At 36.8% G+C, this 19,442-nt stretch overlaps 3 protein-coding genes across 3 annotated transcripts; 2 read left to right on the forward strand and 1 right to left on the reverse strand.

Moving 5' to 3' along the window:
* The first annotated feature begins 3,456 nt into the window (after positions 1-3,456).
* LOC141689646 (DEAD-box ATP-dependent RNA helicase 7-like) lies at positions 3,457-9,884 on the forward strand. Its single transcript, XM_074493999.1, has 14 exons — positions 3,457-3,981; positions 4,764-4,898; positions 4,999-5,139; positions 5,270-5,381; positions 5,559-5,629; positions 5,774-5,928; positions 6,011-6,122; positions 6,990-7,091; positions 8,018-8,078; positions 8,167-8,335; positions 8,418-8,514; positions 8,598-8,692; positions 8,945-9,078; positions 9,330-9,884. The coding sequence occupies exons 1-14, from the start codon at positions 3,532-3,534 to the stop codon at positions 9,527-9,529; spliced, it is 2,034 nt and encodes a 677-aa protein (XP_074350100.1). The 5' UTR covers positions 3,457-3,531; the 3' UTR covers positions 9,530-9,884.
* Positions 9,885-13,010: 3,126 nt separating this feature from the next.
* Positions 13,011-14,823, forward strand: LOC141692007 (subtilisin-like protease SBT1.3). The gene is given in 10 exon segments (XM_074496753.1): positions 13,011-13,121; positions 13,124-13,199; positions 13,382-13,769; positions 13,771-13,969; positions 13,971-14,264; positions 14,267-14,360; positions 14,363-14,400; positions 14,403-14,531; positions 14,534-14,563; positions 14,566-14,823. Coding segments are annotated over 10 exon segments (1,617 nt in total).
* A 3,452-nt stretch (positions 14,824-18,275) lies between these two features.
* On the reverse strand, positions 18,276-19,331 carry LOC141692008 (uncharacterized). Its single transcript, XM_074496754.1, has one exon. It carries the CDS (start codon positions 19,329-19,331, stop codon positions 18,276-18,278), a length of 1,056 nt encoding a protein of 351 aa, XP_074352855.1.
* Between the last annotated feature and the right edge of the window lie 111 nt (positions 19,332-19,442).

The raw sequence follows: 19,442 nt of genomic DNA on the forward strand, positions 1-19,442 counted from the left end.
CTCTAACGGCCTCTTAGTTTTGCCAATTCGATCCAAGACCGAGCCCCGGGATTCTTCCGAGTGCTCTTTCTGGTCCCCAGGACGGGTTTCAGGAGCCTTGTTCTTTTCTTTCCACAGGTCCATAGCCGCTTGAATCTGCTCCGTGGTCATATTTCCCCAAGGGTTTGTAGAGGTTTCTGCATACCTGTGGGCTGCTTTCTCTATGGTTAACCTCTGGTCTCCGGGCTGAAGCTGAGATGAAGCACGAGCCGTGGGGGGCTCTTCATCTATATCTTCCATCTCGCCGTCCCTGGGCGGGGCAACGATGGACTGAATGGTTCCGGAGATCGAGGTTTTACATTTTCGCGTGGTCATTAGTTTCAGAACAGATTATGGGTGATGGTACCAGGATGCGTGACTGTTCTGGGGAAAAAAAATTGGAAAGTAAGCTGTAAAGAGAGTGAGGGTTTTTGTTCTTACCAGAGAGAAGGTTTCTTTGGTTTTGTAGTTGTGTAATGTAGCTGGAGATGACACCACGTCACCGGAGGTTCGCCCTTCCTTCTAGCGCCAATGATAACTCGGTTTCTTCCCAGGTCTTCTCCTTTCTCACACGCGCTGGGACCCAACTTCCGTAGCGGCTGTAGTGCGGTTAACCTGCTAAGTAGAGGTTTCTGCAAAACAGAACCGGAGGGGGGTTGTATCCCGCGGCAACTCCGGCGTGAGAATAAGAAATGGGATTTCTTGAAGAAGAAGAGGGAAGAAGGATCTATTCAAAATAAATGTGAGGGTGTGTGTATAGGAATGTAGCAGTCAAATATTTTTTCAACCCCTAAAACCCTCTTTTTTGGGCCTTTTATAGGTCCCAAGATTTAGGGTTTTTGGGGTTTGTACCTCTTCATCCTGGCCTTTGATCATTCTTGGTTGGTGATAGGTTTGACGGTCGAGATGGGCTGTGTGGTCAGGTGTCGTTTCTCCATCAGAGTTGTCTTGAGATGATTACCCGTGAACGGCTGGGATGCAATTGTTCCATTTTGGGTAACATGAGACAGTTGACTCTTTTGTCCTGTGCCACGTGGCACCGGGGACCACCCCGGCTTGGCCTTGGGGTGTTATCTCTTTGGGTCTCTGTTCTTTTATCTGGGTCTGATTACTTCTGGCCTATCATCACCTATAAACACACATGACAATATGAAATTTTCGCGCTAAATGCCTTATAATCATTTATAATATTTTTTATAATTAAAATGCTATTATCGATAATATAGATTTCAGTCACATGTATAACACAAACCCGTAAAGCTAGCGTTCGACAGGAAGCAGGAAGGAGGCGATAGCGGAGGACAATGGGTCATATAGAAAGTCGGGGTGCCTTCGCCATATCCATGACTGATATTCAGCATGTAGATAACTGAGCTAACGCTCTTCCAATCTCAGTTTATGTGATTGATGTTTCTGAACTTTAGGCTAACAATGATTTTTACGTGATATGGTCAATTGTGATGTTGATGTTTTCAGGGATGTTGGTGCAGTTTGAACAGCTTGAAATGTTTTTGGTTTCGTTTTTAACTTCAAGAATTTTTTAAATTAAGTGTGTTAAACGATCATGAAACAAATCATCTAATTATTTTTTAGTTTGTTGTTTGTTTTTCAACCTGATTGTATTTGCAGTTGGAGATTTGTCTCGACTCTATTATGTTCAAGTTAATGGAAACTGCTTTTTATTTGTAAAAAAATAATATTTTTGAGCGTGACCTTCAAGAAAAATACTGAGTTCGAGACATCAAAATGAGTGCAATATGAGAAATACAAGAGACTTGCGACAATCACCATTGATCTTTAAATCTGGAGGGAAATAACTTAAATGATCCAATGAGTGAAGATTTTTACGGCATAGTTAAGTTTCATGTGAAAAAAATCACGGGTCTATGGATAGTTCCACTTACTTTTACGTACTTTTATATATTAGTCTATATGACCTTGTACCTACAACACACATATCTGCGCAGACACGAGCCGAAAGTCTTTTGAGAAAACATTAGCTTTATTTTTTGAAACGAGGGTAAGGCTACGTAAAATATATCGTTCCCGCACACTGTCGTGTGCGGTATATACCGTTATAGTTGATTGATTGATATAAAATTAAGTAACAAATAAGTACGTTAAATTAATATCTAATAACATGTCAACATATAAATATAATTAAAAATGTATAAAAATTTAAGTACAAAACATAAAAGTTAAGAAATAATATTATATTAATAAATCATACAGAAATTCATCAAATTCAACCATAAAATTTTAATAAATGAATAATAAAATAATTACTATCAAAGTAAACGATTTTTAAAAAATATAAACAAATTAACATAAAATCTGGAAAACAAAAAATAAAATAAACAAATTCATGTAAAATATAAATCATCCTGTGCAATTTTAAAAATCCAAGAGCATCTCAATTCTCAACTCTCAAGTCTCGTAAATGTGCGGCGATACTAGAGATGCACAAAAAGTCCGGGCCCGAAAATCTGGCCCGGCCCGATCCGGTCAAAGCCCGGTCAAGCCCGGCCCGGTCAAAACCCGACCTGGGCTTCGGGCCTCGATGGGCCCTATATTTTTAGGCAAAGCCCGACCCGGCCCGGCCCGACCCGGTTAAAAGCCCGGGCTTCGGCCCGACACGATTAAAAGCCCGAAAAAGCCCGATTATAATCTGATTATTCTAATATATTTTCTTATATATTTATAAATTCACATTTACTATAAATATAAATAATACTTTAAACACATATATATATTTACATATTTGTGATTAATAATATTATTTATATACCTTGTTGCATAAATAATGAAAGAAGATATAATAAGTACACTATATATATTTGGATATCATTGTTATGAATATTTGGATATCATTGTTATTATAACAATGATAAAAGATATTATATAAACATGTTTATTTTTTGCCGAACTTAAATGTTTTCAACGAAATAATGTTTTCATTAAATATTCCATGTAAACTAATACATTTTTACGATGATCTAGTTGCTAACACATATATTCTTCGAAATCTCTAATAATACTCGATCCGATTTAAATTAGAAAAAAGTCCGGCCCGATCCGATCCGGCCCGAAAAAAAGCCCGGTTAGGCCCGCCTCGAGGGCACAAACGGGCTTTGACATTTCCGGAAAGCCCGGCCCGGTCAAAGTCAAAGCCCGAAAAGTCCGGCCCGGTCAAAACCCGGGTTTTTTAAGACCCGGTCAAAACCCGGACCGGTGGGCTTTTTGTGCAGGCGAGACTGATATTTTTGCAGCACTTAAATCCAATCCGACGGTAATATAGCATGGTTCAACAATCCAACGGTCTAGAATCACTTCCGTACATTCAGCTTAAAAAGTGAAAAAAGGTATAAATAAAACAAACCCTAAACTCGTTCTCCTCCTCTCTTGTCTCCTGCTACTGCAAATTCACTGCCGCAATCTCTCGTAGCAGAGAGTCACCGTAACCCTAATTTATACACACAAAAATCCTAATTGTCATATTATTTATCTCTATTTATGCCTTCTCTAGCAATCGCCGATAACATGTCACCGGAGATGCTAAAAAAAGATAAAAAGAAAAAGATAAAAGAAGAGATGGAGATTGACTCACCAATTGATAACAAGAGCTCAAAAAAAGAGAAGAAGAGCGAGGAGAAGAGTAAGAAGAAGGAGAAGAAGAGGAAGGTGAGTGAGGAGGATGAGGAGAGGAGCGATACGAGCTCGGAGCGAGGCGAGGCGGTTAATTTGAAGAAGAAGAAAGCGAAGAAAGTGAAATTGGAGAGCGAGGTTGAGGAGGAAGAGGTGAAGGAGGAGAATCCGAATGCGGTGTCGAATTTTAGGATTTCGGAGCCGTTGAGGGAGAAATTGAGGGAGAAGGGGATTGAGGCGTTGTTTCCGATTCAGGCGATGACGTTTGATATTATACTTGATGGTACTGATTTGGTTGGGAGAGCTAGGACTGGTCAGGTAATTTTTAGTTTTTTTCGATATATTTGTTAATATGTACGGTTTATTATGCGAGTTTTAATATTTATGGTTTGGAATGGTTTTGTGATGGAAATTTGGGACAAATTTTAGGTTTGGTTAGTGAATCACTAGACAATGACGTAATGTTGGCTGTAGTAGGGCGTTGTATGGAATGTTTGATTTGTTTTGCGGAGATTGAAATGTGTAGGGGAAAAGTAGAAATGTTGTGAATTTGAATGAAATGTCAGCACACGAAATTGAAGGACAAGTTGAAGTTTAACTGTTTGCTCTCTCCTTAAATATTGGCTTACAAAAGTTTAACTTTATGACTGTAATAGGCTAATACCCAACCTCTTTTACACTTTTGGTAAGTTCCAGACTATTGCACTAGTTGATGTGCTGTTTTGCACCAATTTCTTAGTTTGGCAGTGTTTGAGTGAAGAATTTGTTAGGTTGTTATCTGCTATGTTGTCATGGATACACCAGGATTTTTGTGGGTTTCTAATAAAGTTTCAAGGAATATGATGTTTTTGAGAAACAGTCTTCCAGAACTCTAATTTTAGGGTTCATTAAGAAAATATGGGGGGAGTACAATAAACCTAATTAAAGTTCAAGGATGTGCAACAGAAGAAGGATTTATGTTATATATGTACTAGATGACCATACAAACATTACTTGGTCAATGAATTGAATAATTGTGCGAGTTCTGTTTTTGCTTAAATTGGTCTTTTACTACTTATGCTGAAATGGCCATATGGCTTTTGTGCTTTCTAAATGTTCAGGGTAAAACCTTGGCATTCGTGTTGCCCATATTGGAGTCCTTAACAAATGGAGCCTTAAAGGCATCTCGAAAGACTGGTTATGGGAGGTCTCCAAGTGTTATTGTGTTATTACCTACCAGGGAGTTGGCAACGCAGGTATTACGCATGAATACCATTCTACATGTCTTTTACTTAAACGTATTGTAACTCACATTCCCGACTGTAATTTGTTACTTACCCTTCTATTTTCTGGTAGGTGGCTGCCGATTTTGAAGTCTATGGTGGGTCTTTAGGGTTGAACTCGGTCTGTTTATATGGGGGAGCCCCCTATAACTCTCAGCAAATTCAGCTGAAGAGAGGGGTTGATATAGTTGTGGGAACACCCGGTCGTATAAAGGTACTTTTTTTTTAAAATTTGTGAGAGCCCTATTAGCAGTACATGGAAATTTCACTGGTCAAATAGGTATATTTAATAGGACGTCGTGCTTTTGATACTTATTTTCTTCTGTCAATATTGTTATGTGTAGGATCACATTGAAAGAGGCAATGTTGATTTTAGTTCGTTGAAGTTTCGTGTCCTCGATGAAGCTGATGAAATGCTAAGGATGGGTTTTGTTGAAGATGTGGAATATATTCTAGGTAATGAGAGAATCTTGTGCAAAGTGTTTGGCTGCTGTTATCTATATTTGTGACTTTATATATTTTGAGCTATGGTTTCGATGCTCTGCTCCATGGTAGATGCAAGCTGTGATGACATTGTCTTAAGTTGCAATGAAATGTTGCACAGTGTTATTAACTCTTCTTAAAACCATTTAGGTAAAGTTGAAGACACAAAGCAAGTCCAAACACTTTTATTCAGCGCAACATTGCCAGTTTGGGTGAAGCAGGTGAAGTTTTAAATTGGTCAACGTATTTGAATATATTTTAGCCACGCATGTGTAGATATTCTTATTTATTTATTCATTAAACTGATATTTCCTCTCGGGGCCTCGTTAAACTTAGATCTGACATTGTCCTTGTTTTGATGTTAGATCGCAACAAAGTTTTTAAAGCCAGATAAGAAAACTGCAGATCTTGTTGGTAATGAAAAAATGAAGGCTAGTGCAAGTGTCAGACATATTGTTATCCCCTGCTCTAGTTCAGCCAGAGCACAGCTTATTCCAGATATTATTCGCTGTTATAGCAGGTTTAATTATTAGACAATGGAACTTGTTCACGAATCATGATATATCTCCCATCTGCTTATCACCTGTTATATTATATTTCAGTGGGGGCCGTACAATAGTTTTCACGGAGACTAAAGACGATGCTTCTCAGCTAGCTGGCATATTGCCTGGAGCACGTGCCTTGCACGGGGACATTCAACAGGCCACACGCGAGGTACAATGTAAATAAAGTGCCAAGGTTGTCTTCGCACATTTTTCTTTATATCTATTGTGGGGTCTGTTATTGATTTTTCTGTTCATTGTGCAAATAAGCTTTTTGTCATTCTGCCTTGAACCACAAAGAATTTATCCGTCAAATATAAAACTTGCACTTCTTTCCCGCAACTCAAACTTCCCATTCTCCTACCTCCTGTTCTAATTCCCACAAAGCTAGAATCCTACCTAAATCGAAATGCACTTGCATTTTTTTAAATTCTATATCCATGATAGGTATGTAATGTTATCGGTATACAGGATCCTAATAAACAATACACATTTGACTAATTTCTTACAAATTAAATCTTTTTATAGTTTAAAACAACATAATATGTTAGTTTATCACAATGAAAAAAGACATATACACATGTATAATTTTTTAAAATGCTTGGATGAGACATGAGGATATTGTCAAGATCCAGCATGATTAGATTTTAGATGTCGATGGAGTATGTGATGCAAGGGGGAGCAACCTCTAATTTGTATGTCATCAGGGAACTGAAGAAGCCATCACTATTCTTCGTAACGTGTCTCAATATTTAAAAATATTTGAAAATTGGTTCTCAGGCTGACTGATTAATATGTAATAATCACCTTAACTAGTTTCATGGTTTAAAAATTTACGGCTGAGGTTTTAGGTTTTGGAGTTCAAGTTTAATTTATGTATCTGGGTTTTGAACCTGATGAGATATGTTTTAGTTTTAGTTGTATTACATCCAACATTTTTTACTATTAAACATTTGTGAGAGTTGTCTTGATCACCACCTGTATAATTAGCATGAACATTATGTTAATTTTTTCTCCAAATTATGCATTATTCTGTCAGGTTACACTTAAGGGATTCAGATCAGGAAAATTTTTGGCGTTGGTGGCCACCAATGTGGCAGCACGAGGACTAGATATTAACGATGTTCAGTTGATCATTCAGGTTTGTAATCTTTGTCTGTGTGCTATACTGCTATGTTACTCGAACCCGGCTAGAATTGTCCAACATGGATACGTGTCCAAGTGTCGGACTTGGAAATACTTTGGAAATTGTACATGTTTTTGGCCTACAATAAGTGTTCAAGTACAAGTGTTGAGTAGGGCCGTCAAACGGATAATTCAGATACGAATCTGCCTATATTTGTATCCGGATCCGAATCCGAAAATCCGTATCCGTATCCGTATCCGAATCCGGAAATTTTTAAAGGATATAATCCGAATCCGGATCCGACGAATACTATTAGGATACAGATAATATCCGGATCCGAATCCGATTTTCAATCAGATTTTTTTATTTTATATTAAGAATTGAAAAAAAATTAAAAAATGTAGTAAAAAATTAAAAATTTCTTTTTAGAAATTAAAATAAGAGTTAAAGTGATTTAATCATATTATATTTTTTCAAAAACATAATTTTATTTATCTTTTCGATATAATTGTTATCTTTAAATTGTTGAACTCAAATGATTTTTTTAATATGTACATAAAATTTGTAAAAACATAATATTTAATATATATATGTATATATACACATCACACACTATAATTTTAATATAACAAATTTAAAATTATTTAAAATATTTAAATATAATATATATTTATTCGGCTTCGGATATTATCTGATACGAATATGCCTATATCCGTATTCGTATCCGCAATCGTCGGATTCGAATACGAATAATATCCGCTTTGTTTCGGATACAGATGCGGATTTTTCGGACGAATATCGGATTTTTCGAATTTTTTTGACAGCCCTAGTGTTGAGTGTCCAAGTAAAGTGAAGAGTCCGAGAAGCATATCATGTGTGTGTGTGTGTGTTTGTCAATCTGCTATCAATGTTATGACTTATTGTTTACATCTGTGCTCTAGTGTGAACCACCGCGTGATGTAGAAGCATATATCCACCGATCTGGACGGACGGGTAGAGCAGGTGAATCTTTGATACTTAATATGAAAAGTATGTTGCTTTCAGTGTCCAAATCTTTCTGTTTCACATTTTTGGGTTTTGTTGTATGCAGGGAAAACGGGTATTGCTGTTATGCTTTATGATCCAAGGAGGTCAAACTTTTCCAGGATAGAAAGAGAATCTGGTGTAAAGTTCGAGCACATGGCTGCTCCCCAGCCAACTGATATTGCTACGGCTGCTGGTTTAGAAGCTGTAGAAGCAATTAATGAAATTTCTGATAGGTATACATATTTGTTTCCACAAGTGATCTAGTCTTTTCATATGCTTTTACAACATAAAATATTTACACACCAAGATCTGCAGTGTAATTCCGGTCTTTAAGTCTGCTGCGGAGGAGCTAATGAGTACATCTGGTCTGACACCAGTAGAACTGCTGGCAAAGGCGCTTGCCAAAACCACTGTGAGTTCTGTTTGTTTTAGTATCCAAACCCAGAATTTTATATCGGGATATGACATTAATAGCTGTTCTGCTTGTTTTTATAGGGTTATACTGAGATTAAGAGCAGGTCGCTTCTTACTTCTATGGAAAACTTCTCCACAGTACTTCTAGAGGCTGGAAGGCCTATTTACACACCATCGTGAGTGTCTTTGTGCATCTCAATTACACTTCTCATTCCTATTCATGCTGTTTTGGTACAAAACATTATTAATGAGAATGTGCCAAAGTCAATGCTATTGGCTCTGATGCCCTGATGGATCTTTGTGCTTTTATTTTATGTTGATACATCTTAGACGTTGTTGGAGGAGTATACTTTTGGAAAACAGCCAGTATTGCGCTCTCTTAATAATTTGACATTCTAACCGTCGTTTTCGCTTTTTTGATGCTCCAGTGTTGCTTTTAGTATCTTGCGGCAGTTCTTACCTGAACAGAAAGTTGAGACTGTCAAGGGTCTTGCTCTTACAGCCGATGGGAGGGGAGCTGTATTTGACGTGTCTGCAGCAGATTTGGACACATTTCTTGCTGGTACTACTGCATTAAAATTTTCTAGTTTTTTTTGGAAATAATTTTTTCAGTTAAACCAGGTAATTTTAGGGATGGTTACTTGCGTACTTCATTATAAAGCAAGTACCCTTCCTTGAATTCTCGTCACACCTTTTAATCTTGCAGCAGACATATTCCCTTTGAATAGATGGAACTTCAAAGCTATTACGATTGTATCATCTACATGTTTCTTTTTATTTTTTTATTCGAAATAATTTTTTTGTGGGTTGTAGGTCAGGAAAATGCAACTGGTGTTAGTCTGACGGTGGTGAAAGAACTGCCGGAGTTGCAAGAGAAGGATCAGTCTCAAAGGGGAAGATTTGGAGGGGGACGTGGTTTTGGTGGAGGTAGATTCTCTGGAGGAAGAGGCGGTGGATATAGAAATGACAGATTTTCACGTGGGAGAGGTGGTGGTAGAAACAACAGATGGTGAAGTGTCGGTCTGTTGGAGGGAGAGATGGTGTTAGAAACAACAGACTGTTTCTTTTGGACAAACACCTACCACAGCTATGTTATACGGTGATGCCCTAGGGACATTTCAGTTTTGTGATAATGAAGAAATGTATCATTCATTAACTGTGTAAAAGTATATTTAGAAGCCAGAGTGCTTCTATACAAGACAACTTTACTATTTTCTTATTAATCTATAATAATAGTTGATTTCGCTAGAATTGCTTTCTTCTATTTTATAGTACCTTGTGTAAGCAGAACTGTAATTGGAATGAGAAATGACATTTCCTAGTCTTAAATGTACATTTCTTTATTTAATAAATGTACATTATATATTCCATTGAACTGTTTTACGGTAATCAAAAGTTTGTTGTTTTGTTTCTACTCCATAGCATTTATAGGCCTCGTTTGTTTCGTCAACTGTGTAACTTGGAGTTTCCTGGATTAAAAAATAATTACACTGTTTGGTTTAATGTATTTTAAATTGGATAAAGGAATAAAATATAGGAACTTAGTTACCAAGTTCAAGCATGGTCACCGGTTAGGGCTGCTCATGGGTTAGTGAATCCGTTCAAACCAACCCAACCCTTAATTGGACCGACCAAACTGAATCATCCACATCTCTGGGTTAGTTGAGTTAAATTTCCATTGAGCCGATTATATTGGGTTGGTTCAAATTTTAACTTTTTAAAACACTAACCCAACCCGGTCGAATTGTTAATGCCCAGTGCATTTCCTTCATACATTACTGTCTCCTGGCCCATTTTTCATTTCGGACACACTTGTTACATTTGCCCATAACTTATTATGGGCTAGGCAATAGACAAATGAAGTAATAACAATAATATATTTTTAATTTGATTGTAATTTTGAACTAAACTTTTTATATTGAACTGAACTTGGGTAATATGAAACAGATTATGAGCTGTACCACAATCATCACAATAAGGCGCTTTTATAAACTATTATGTTAAACCAATTTAATTGGTTATAATAATTATGGTCATCATATATTTATGCAGAGTAAAAGTAAATTTTGATATGCTGTAAAATTAAGAATTTATATTTCTTGAATCAAGACTGTATCTTTAACTTTCCGCTTATTTTTTTGAGAGTTGTGTTTGTCTTTAACTTTACACTTGCGGTATAAAATATCTTTATACTTATTTTAATATACCCATAATAATTTGAAAGATCATTTATTTATTGTATGTGACTTTTTTTTATTATCTACTATTATTCTTATTCAACCCATTGAACCCAACCTTACCCGACCCAACCCATCACTCATATAATAGGGTCGGATTTTTTTTTTTTTTTTTTATATTAATGGGTTGAAAATTTTTAAACCCGAACTAAACGGGTTGGGTTACTAAATTGTCGAAACCGACCCAACCCAACGCATGTGAGCCCTACCCGAAGGTACATAGATAACAAGTACAAAATCATTTTAATACTTATCAAAATTAACTACATAATCATTAGTTAGATGATAATAAACCAAACACATACATTTCTAATTACAGTGTAACTTATAGTGTAACTTATAGCAGTAACTTAATTCCAAGAAAATTTCTAATTACAGTGTAACTTATAGCACTAACTTAATTTTAAGGAAATTCAAGTTCCCATATAATTCTAGAATCGACGAAACAAACGAGGCCATAGTTTCCTTCCGGGAGTTGGTGGATTTTTCTAATAGGTTATAAACAGGAAAAGAAGCCCTTCATGATAACGGGAGCCATTCGTGACATTGAATTGCATTTTATCGGCCAATGAGGTTTTAAGGTAAATGTCTAATTTGCTATGGCTAGTCTCCAATGTTGAGGTTTACTTGCAAGGTAAATGTCTAATTTGATATGGCTAGTCTCCAATGTTTTGGGAACATATTTTTTTAATTATGCTATCGCTACACTCGATTATTTTCCTGCTTAGACCTTAGTATTTGTAGTTGATATATATGCTCAAGGACCCATCAGCATTGTTAACAAATTCTGCTTCGTGACCACTTCTAATTTCCAGAACTTGTTCCTTTCATCCTTTGCGTTACATCCAAGTTCCATTGCGGCTGCAAAGTAAGCAATCAATGCCTGTTTTTCCTAATTTGTGACCTGTCTCCAATGGCCCCATTCTCGGGCTGAACCAACAAGCTCTAAGCCATCAGCCTCAATTTTGTTTACATTAAGCAGCTGTTTTCCTATCTTTCATCTACAAATATTGATTCGAATATCCCATAATGCAAAGTTCCACAAAAAGAGAAGACTTCATAAGACCAATCAATTTCATTGCCAACGTCAATACGGACAAGAAGAGCACACAAATATATGGAACATAGGCCCAAATTGTTACTTCGAGGAAAAAAGACTCAAAATGTCACCTCATAAAGTCATGTAATATTCCGTTTTTTAGTACATACAAAACAGAATATCGTCTTTCCGTTTTATCTCTTATTTCTTTTAATAATGTAGCAACGTGACTTCAACTCACGTTTTGTATTTCTTTTATTTTCTGTTTTGTTTTCTTATTTTAAGCTTGTTTTGATGTATTATTTAGGGTTCCGGAAACATCATTTAATGTTATATTTTTCAATATTTATATTTATTTAATATTTTTAGAATTTATAAATGATACCATAATTTAACAATTTTTAAAGTTCACCAATTCCCTTTTGGGTTTTAGAAACATTTAAAAAAAAATTAATAAATGTTACACCGATTTAAGGTTTAGGATTTAGGGCCCTAAACCCTAGAGACTAAACCCTAATTTAATCTAGACCCTAAACCCTAGGAACCAAAAATATTAATTTTAAATTAAATAATTATAAAATTTAAGGATGTAACTTAATTTAATAATTTTTTAAATTTTAGTGTTCAACAATCCCATTTTGGGTTTTAGAAAATAATTTAAAATATTTTTTATTAATTTATGATTTAATAATTTACGAGATATAGTGTTTTGTTTATTTTTTATTTTTTTTAAAAAGGTAAAAACGTTACTTTATGTGACGTTTTGCTACAAAACGTTGTTTTATCTAATGTTTTGCCCTATTAAAAAAATCAAAGTGTTAAAACGGTACACGAAGTTCCGTTTTGCAATATATATAAAAAAAAATTAAAGTGCTAAAACGACAGACGAAGTTCCGTTTTACCTTTAAAAAAAATAATTCAAAACGGAACACGATGTTCCGTTAAGAAGTGAAATATAGGACAATCTTTTTTAAAAATAACAATTTGGACCATTTTCTACGTAAAAGTGACATATATATGTGCCTAATTTCGGAGAAGTGATACAATGTGTCTGCTTCCTTTTGATAAGAAGGGTAGGGAAAGAGTTGAAACTTGGTGATAAAGAAATGGAAGCTAGTTAATGACATGTTATAGATTTGGATATCAGTCATCATCTTCATTGTGGTATGTGTTAGAATACATGGAAGCCAAGAAAAAAGTGAAGAAAGGTGATAAAGTATGGCAGCCGGGCTTTGGGAGTGGACTCAAGTCTTCGGTTTGGGAGTAGTTGATACCGGGATATGGCCTGAGAGCCAGAGATTCAATGACAGTGGCTTGCCACCTGTTCCAGATCCCTGGAAGAGTGGAAGGGTACATGTGAAACAGGCTGTGGATTTGATAATACACATTGCAATAGAAAAATTGTCGATACGGGCAAGATCAATGAAAAAAAGCTGTATAAATCACGACGAGATGAAGACGGACATGGCACACACACAACAGCAACAGTTGCTGGTGCTCCAGTGCGAGGTGTCGATATGAGCAAAGATCAATGAAAGAAAGCTGTATAAATCACGACGAGATGAAGACGGACATGGCACACACACAACAGCAACAGTTGCTGGTGCTCCAGTGCGAGGTGATATGAGCAAAGATCAATGAAAGAAAGCTGTATAAATCACGACGAGATGAAGACGGACATGGCACACACACAACAGCAACAGTTGCTGGTGCTCCAGTGCGAGGTGCGAACCTATTAGGCTACATTCAGGACACAGCCAGAGCAATGGCTCCTGGTGCAAGAGTAGCAGCATACAAAGTCTGTTGGGATGCTCGATGTCTCATCTCTGATGTTATTGCAGCAATTGACCAAGCTGTCACCAATGGAGTAAATGTTCTGTCCATATCTTTAGCCCTTTCAACCTCATCTTATCAAACTGACAGTCTGTCCATAGCCACTTTTGGGGCTTTGGAGAAAGGAGTATTTATTTCTTTGGAGAAATAGTGGGCCTACTCCAGATTGTCTAGTAAATGTATCACCATGGCTTACTACAGTTGAAGCCAGCACAATGGATAGAGAATTCCCATCTACTGTAAAGCTTGGGAGTGGTCTAAAACTAACAGGAGATTCACTTTACAAAGGCCAGAAGAAGCTGTCATCGAGAAAACAGTACCCACTGGTGTACCTGGGAAGTAATTTCCAGCATCCAGGATCCGAGTTCATTGTGTTCGTAGGACACCTTAAATTCAAAAGTTGTTTAAGGCAAGATAGTGATATGCAACCGAGGTATTACAAATCGAGTTGAAATAGGCCAAGTGGTGAAAAATGCTGGCGGGGTTGGAATGATCTTAGCCAACACTGCTGAGAATGGAGAAGAATTGATAGCGGATTGTTACACGCTCCCCGCTGTTGACGTTGGTGACAAGGCAGGGGCAGAAATTAAGCAATATGCAATGACTAATTCACATCCTACTGCAACCCTTTCGTTTCGTTTCATGGGACCAGATTAGGAATAAAGCCTTCCCCAGTGGTGACTGCATTTTCAGCAAGAGGGCCTAATGACCTGAATTTAGAGGTTCTCAAGCCCGAATAGTTGCACCAGGGGTGACCATACTTGCTGCCTGGACTCGTGAAGAGAAGTTAGTCCCTCAAGCTTGGTAACCGATAAACGAATAGTAGATTTTAATGTCCTATCTGGAACTTCCATGTCCTGCCCACATGTGAGTTGCATTGCTGCATTGATAAAGGCAAGGCATTCAGACTGGACTGGAGTCCCGCTGCTATAAAATCGACCTTGATGCCTTGATGACTACAGCTTATATCCATGATAACATACGAAAAGCTTTAAACACCGGTCCGATATATGATCTCAGATTCTTGTGCACTCAAATAAGCTCTGAAGACATGCTGGTTTTTGCTAGATTCTCCAACAGGACTTGCCAACACAGACTAACCGGTCTAGCGGATCACACCAGAAATTATCTTATCTTACAGGGTTACAATCTTAGACAAGAAATTACAAGCAGGACCCCAGTCGAGATAAATCCATAGGCCTTGCCTCCTTTCTCTTACTATTTTACGGTTCAAATATGTTATATAACTTCCCAAACTTACTAATAACAATACGAGATATATGAAGAGCCTTTGTGCTTATCTTATACGGGCCTCGTTTGTTTCGATGTAACCGGATTACGTAACTTAAAATTCCTTCAATTTAAAATGAGTTACAATGTTTAGTTTGTTGTATTTTAAAATGGATAAGATGATTTTTGTAGTTACCACAAAATAGGGGTAGTTACTTAGCAAGCTCCACCATGGTCACCACAAGTTACATAGCTATTTAATATAAAAATATTAATTACTGTAAGTTATATTTAGAAGAAACACAGATATTTTATTAACTGATGAACAAATTACAATATTTAAACTACAGAGAGAATATAACTTCTCCTGATAACATGGCTATAACTGCACAAATACATAACTGCTAATATATAATCTGCCTAACTGAATCCTAAAACTATAATAATAGTTTAACACATTATTAAATATAATTTCAGTCCTAAAGCATATATTTAACACTCCTCCTTGCTTTAGGAGCTGCAAACACCAATCTTTTGCCTTAGAAACTGAAACCTACTCACTGGAAACGGCTTTGTGAACAAATCTGCCAATTGATCTTCAGACTTGCAGTAAATTAATGTCACAATCTCTTCCTTCTGCACTTCTCTTACGAAAAACAATTTATGTTGAAATGCTTAGTTGTCCCATGAAACACTGGATCATGGGAAATAGCAATGGCAGCCTGGCTGTCAACAAAAATCTCAGTGCTTGCTTTTTGTTGTAGATTAAGATCCAATAAAATTTTTCTTAACCACAATGCTTGATTAACCGTTGTTGTTGCTGCAACAAATTCCGCCTCAACAGTAGATTGAGCCACGGTTACTTGTTTCTTCGATTTCCATGAGAACATACCAGATCCAAATGTAAAACAGTAACCCGAGGTACTTCTCATGTCATCAGTACAACCACCCCAATCACTGTCAGAGTAACCTACCAGCTTGAAATTCTTGCTTCTTTGAAATTTAATACCATAATGACTTGTCCCTTTAATATATCGTATCACTCTTTTAGCAGCCTTAAGATGCAATTCACTTGCACAATGCATAAACCTGGACAAAACACTTACAGCATTCAAAATATCTGGTCGTGTTGCTGTTAGATACATCAAACAACCAATTATGCTTCTATAGTATCCCTCATCAACTTTATCACCACCATCATTCTCACACAACTTCTCCTTCTGATTCATAGGAGTGCTTACTGCCTTGCACTCTCCAAAGTTAAACTTATTTAATATCTCCTTTGCATACTTCTTCTGACATATGAAAATTTCATGCTCAGCCTGCATAATTTCCATACCAAGAAAGAAAGAAATCAACCCAAGATCTGTCATCTCAAAAACTTTCTTCATTTCTTGCTTAAACCTTGTAACTAGGCCTGCATTATTTCCTGTTACTAAAAGATCATCAACGTAAAGTGAGACAATCACAACATCATCATAATGACGTTTGACATAAAGAGTAGCCTCTGACAAGCATTTTTTAAAACCCAAGCTCAACAAATGATCATCTATCCTTTTGTACCAGGCTCGTGGAGCCTGCTTTAAACCATAAAGAGCCTTCCTGAGAAGATATACCTTGTTCTCTTCTCCCTTCCTCTTAAAACCTTCTGGCTATTCAACGTAAATTTCTTCTTGCAAAACACCATTTAAAAATGCTGATTTTACATCCAACTGATGGACTCTCCAATTCATTTGAGCGGCTATCGCAAGTAAAAGCCTTATGGTGTCCAAACGAGCCACTGGTGCAAAAGTGTCTAATAATCCACACCAAAAACTTGAGAATATCCTTTAACCACGAGTCTTGCTTTGTGTTTATTGACAGACCCATCAGCATTTAGCTTGGTTCTATACACCCATTTGACTCCAATAACCTTTCTGTTTTCAGGCCTTCCCACTAGAATCCATGTATTATTTTTCTCTATCACGGACAACTCCTCGTTCATTGCAGCTACCCAATTTTTGTTTTTTCTTGCTTCTTCATAATTTGTAGGTTCACAAACAGCAATGTTGCATCTTTCATAGATATCAGACAGGCTCCTAGTTCCTCTTACGGGGACATGATCCACCATTTCATTTTGCAAGTCAACATTTTCTTCTAATTCTTCAGTACTTGAACTAGGAAGATTGAATTTCAATTCCGTCATCAAATGATTTTTCTTCTCTGCAACGTCATTCCAGTTCCATTCCTCATTCTCCACAAAGTTAACATCCCTGGTAACAACAAATTGTTCGCTTTGTGGATCGAATATTTTATAGGCCTTATTAACGTAGCCTACAAAAATACCTGGAGATGCTTTTTTGTCCAGTTTATCACGTTTGTTCTGCGGAATATAAGTGAAACACAAACAGCCAAATATTTTAAGAAATTTTAGTGATGGTTTCTTATCATACCAGGCCTCGAATGGTGTTTGATCATTTAGTGCCTTCGTCGGAAGCCTATTCTGAAGAAATACAGCTGTATTTGCTGCCTCTGCCCAAAACGACTTTGGTAAATTTTTTTCATGTAGCATACATCTGGACATTTCCAATATGTACCTGTTTCTCCTCTCACTAACTCCATTTTGTTGTGGCGTGTAAGGAGCTGTTAGTTGATGCTCAATGCCAGCACTTTCACAAAACTGATTGAATTCATTTGATGTGTATTCTTTTCCATTGTCTGATCTCACAATCTGAATTTCTGAATTTTGCAGCCACTTTCATTTTCAACTCTTGCTTTGAACTTCCAAAAGACTTGAGCTACTTCTGATTTAAACTTCAAGAAAAATATCCAGCACATTCTAGTGAAATCATCGATGAAGATAACATAATAAAGACTACCTTTTAAAGAAGGTGTTCTTTGCGGGCCACAAACATCTGTATGAATTAATTGCAGTTTTCTTGTTGCTCTTCCAGATACCTTAGGAAATGGTTTTCTAACAAGTTTACCAAATTGACATGCATCGCAGTTTGAAATCCTATCTTCAAAATCTGGAATATCTTCTGCCATCAATTTTGACTTCATTTGCAACAACCCTTTGTGATAATAATGCCCAAGTCGTTTGTGCCAAACTTCTGTGATATTTTCCTTGATAGTAAATGCTGATTGCTCCTCCTCCAATGGATTTAAAGAAAAACTCTTTCCTTTCATTCTAATAATAAAAATATCTTGATTGGCTGCATCTTTTATTAAACAATGTTTGTTTTCGAAAATAACTTTAAATCCTCTCTCAGTTAGTTGACAAACACTCAACAAGTTTTGTTGAATATCAGGTACATAAAGAACATCAGAAATAAGCCTAGTACCTGAACAACTTGCAATTGCAGCAGTCCCTTTTCCTTTTACTGAGATATAATCACCATTCCCAATCCTAACTTTTGTGATATTGGTTGGCCTTAAATCTCAAAGAATCTCCTTGTCATTTGTCATATGATTGGTGCAACCGCTGTCGATTAGCCAACTCCCACTTTCTTCACTACTTGCAAAACAAGTAGCCACAAATAATAGATCCTCCTCCTCTGGATCAACCATCTTAGCGTCCTCACCTTGTTGCTGATTTTCATTCTTGCATATAATAGCTTCATGTCCCATCTGGTTATATTTGTTGCATTTAGCATCAGGTCTCCTCCAACATTTGAATGGAGGGTGACCCTTTTTTCCACAATGTTGACAAGGAGGATAATCTTTTCTAAATCCTAGTCTTTTATTTTCGAATCTGATCCCGTTACCTGTTGTAGAACCTTCTCCACTTGAAACATGATACTTTTTGTACACAGACCTCTTATTTTTCCCATCGTCTTGATGCTTCATTGGTAGGGCTCCTTCTATACATCCTTCTTGTCTCATTGCACGTCTCTGCTCTTGTGCTTGCAAGACACTTAATAGTTCTGTAAGTGTAATCTTTGACAGATCCTTGGTATTTTCAAGAGTAGTAATTGTGGCCTCAAACCTTTCGGGCACCGTGACGAGAATCTTTTCGACAATCCTGGAATCTGCTATTGAAGAACCTAACAAACTGACTTGATTCCCGATGTTAAGAAGCCTGTCAGCATACTCCTTTATTGTCTCTGTCTCTTTCATCTTTTGCAACTCAAAATTACGAATCAAATTCAACACTTGCATCCCACGAATTCTGTCATTTCCTTTGTACTCAGACTTGAGGAAATCCCATATTTCCTTCGCTGACTTTAGAGACATGATTCGAGTAAAAATGGATGCTGAAACTGCAGCAAACAAACAGGCTTTAGCCTTTGATTTCTTTATTTTCTTCTCCTTCTGTGCTTTGATCTGCACCATCGTAGCATTGTCAGAAAGTTCATGAATTTCGTAGTCTTCCACAACTGCTTCCCAGAGATCTAAAGCATCCAAATACGCCTCCACGCGCACTGCCCAAGTCTGGTAGTTATTTCCATCGAACACTGGTGGAACAATCGAAGAAAATCCAGATTCGGCATCCATTAGTTGTCTAATACGTACAAACACAGATCCCTTAAGAAGAGAGCTTTGATACCATTTGTAAGTTATATTTAGAAGAAACACAGATATTTTATTAACTGATGAACAAATTAC

Source organism: Apium graveolens, chromosome 10 (genome assembly GCF_009905375.1).
Source record: "Apium graveolens cultivar Ventura chromosome 10, ASM990537v1, whole genome shotgun sequence".
Taxonomy (NCBI): Eukaryota; Viridiplantae; Streptophyta; class Magnoliopsida; order Apiales; family Apiaceae; genus Apium; species Apium graveolens.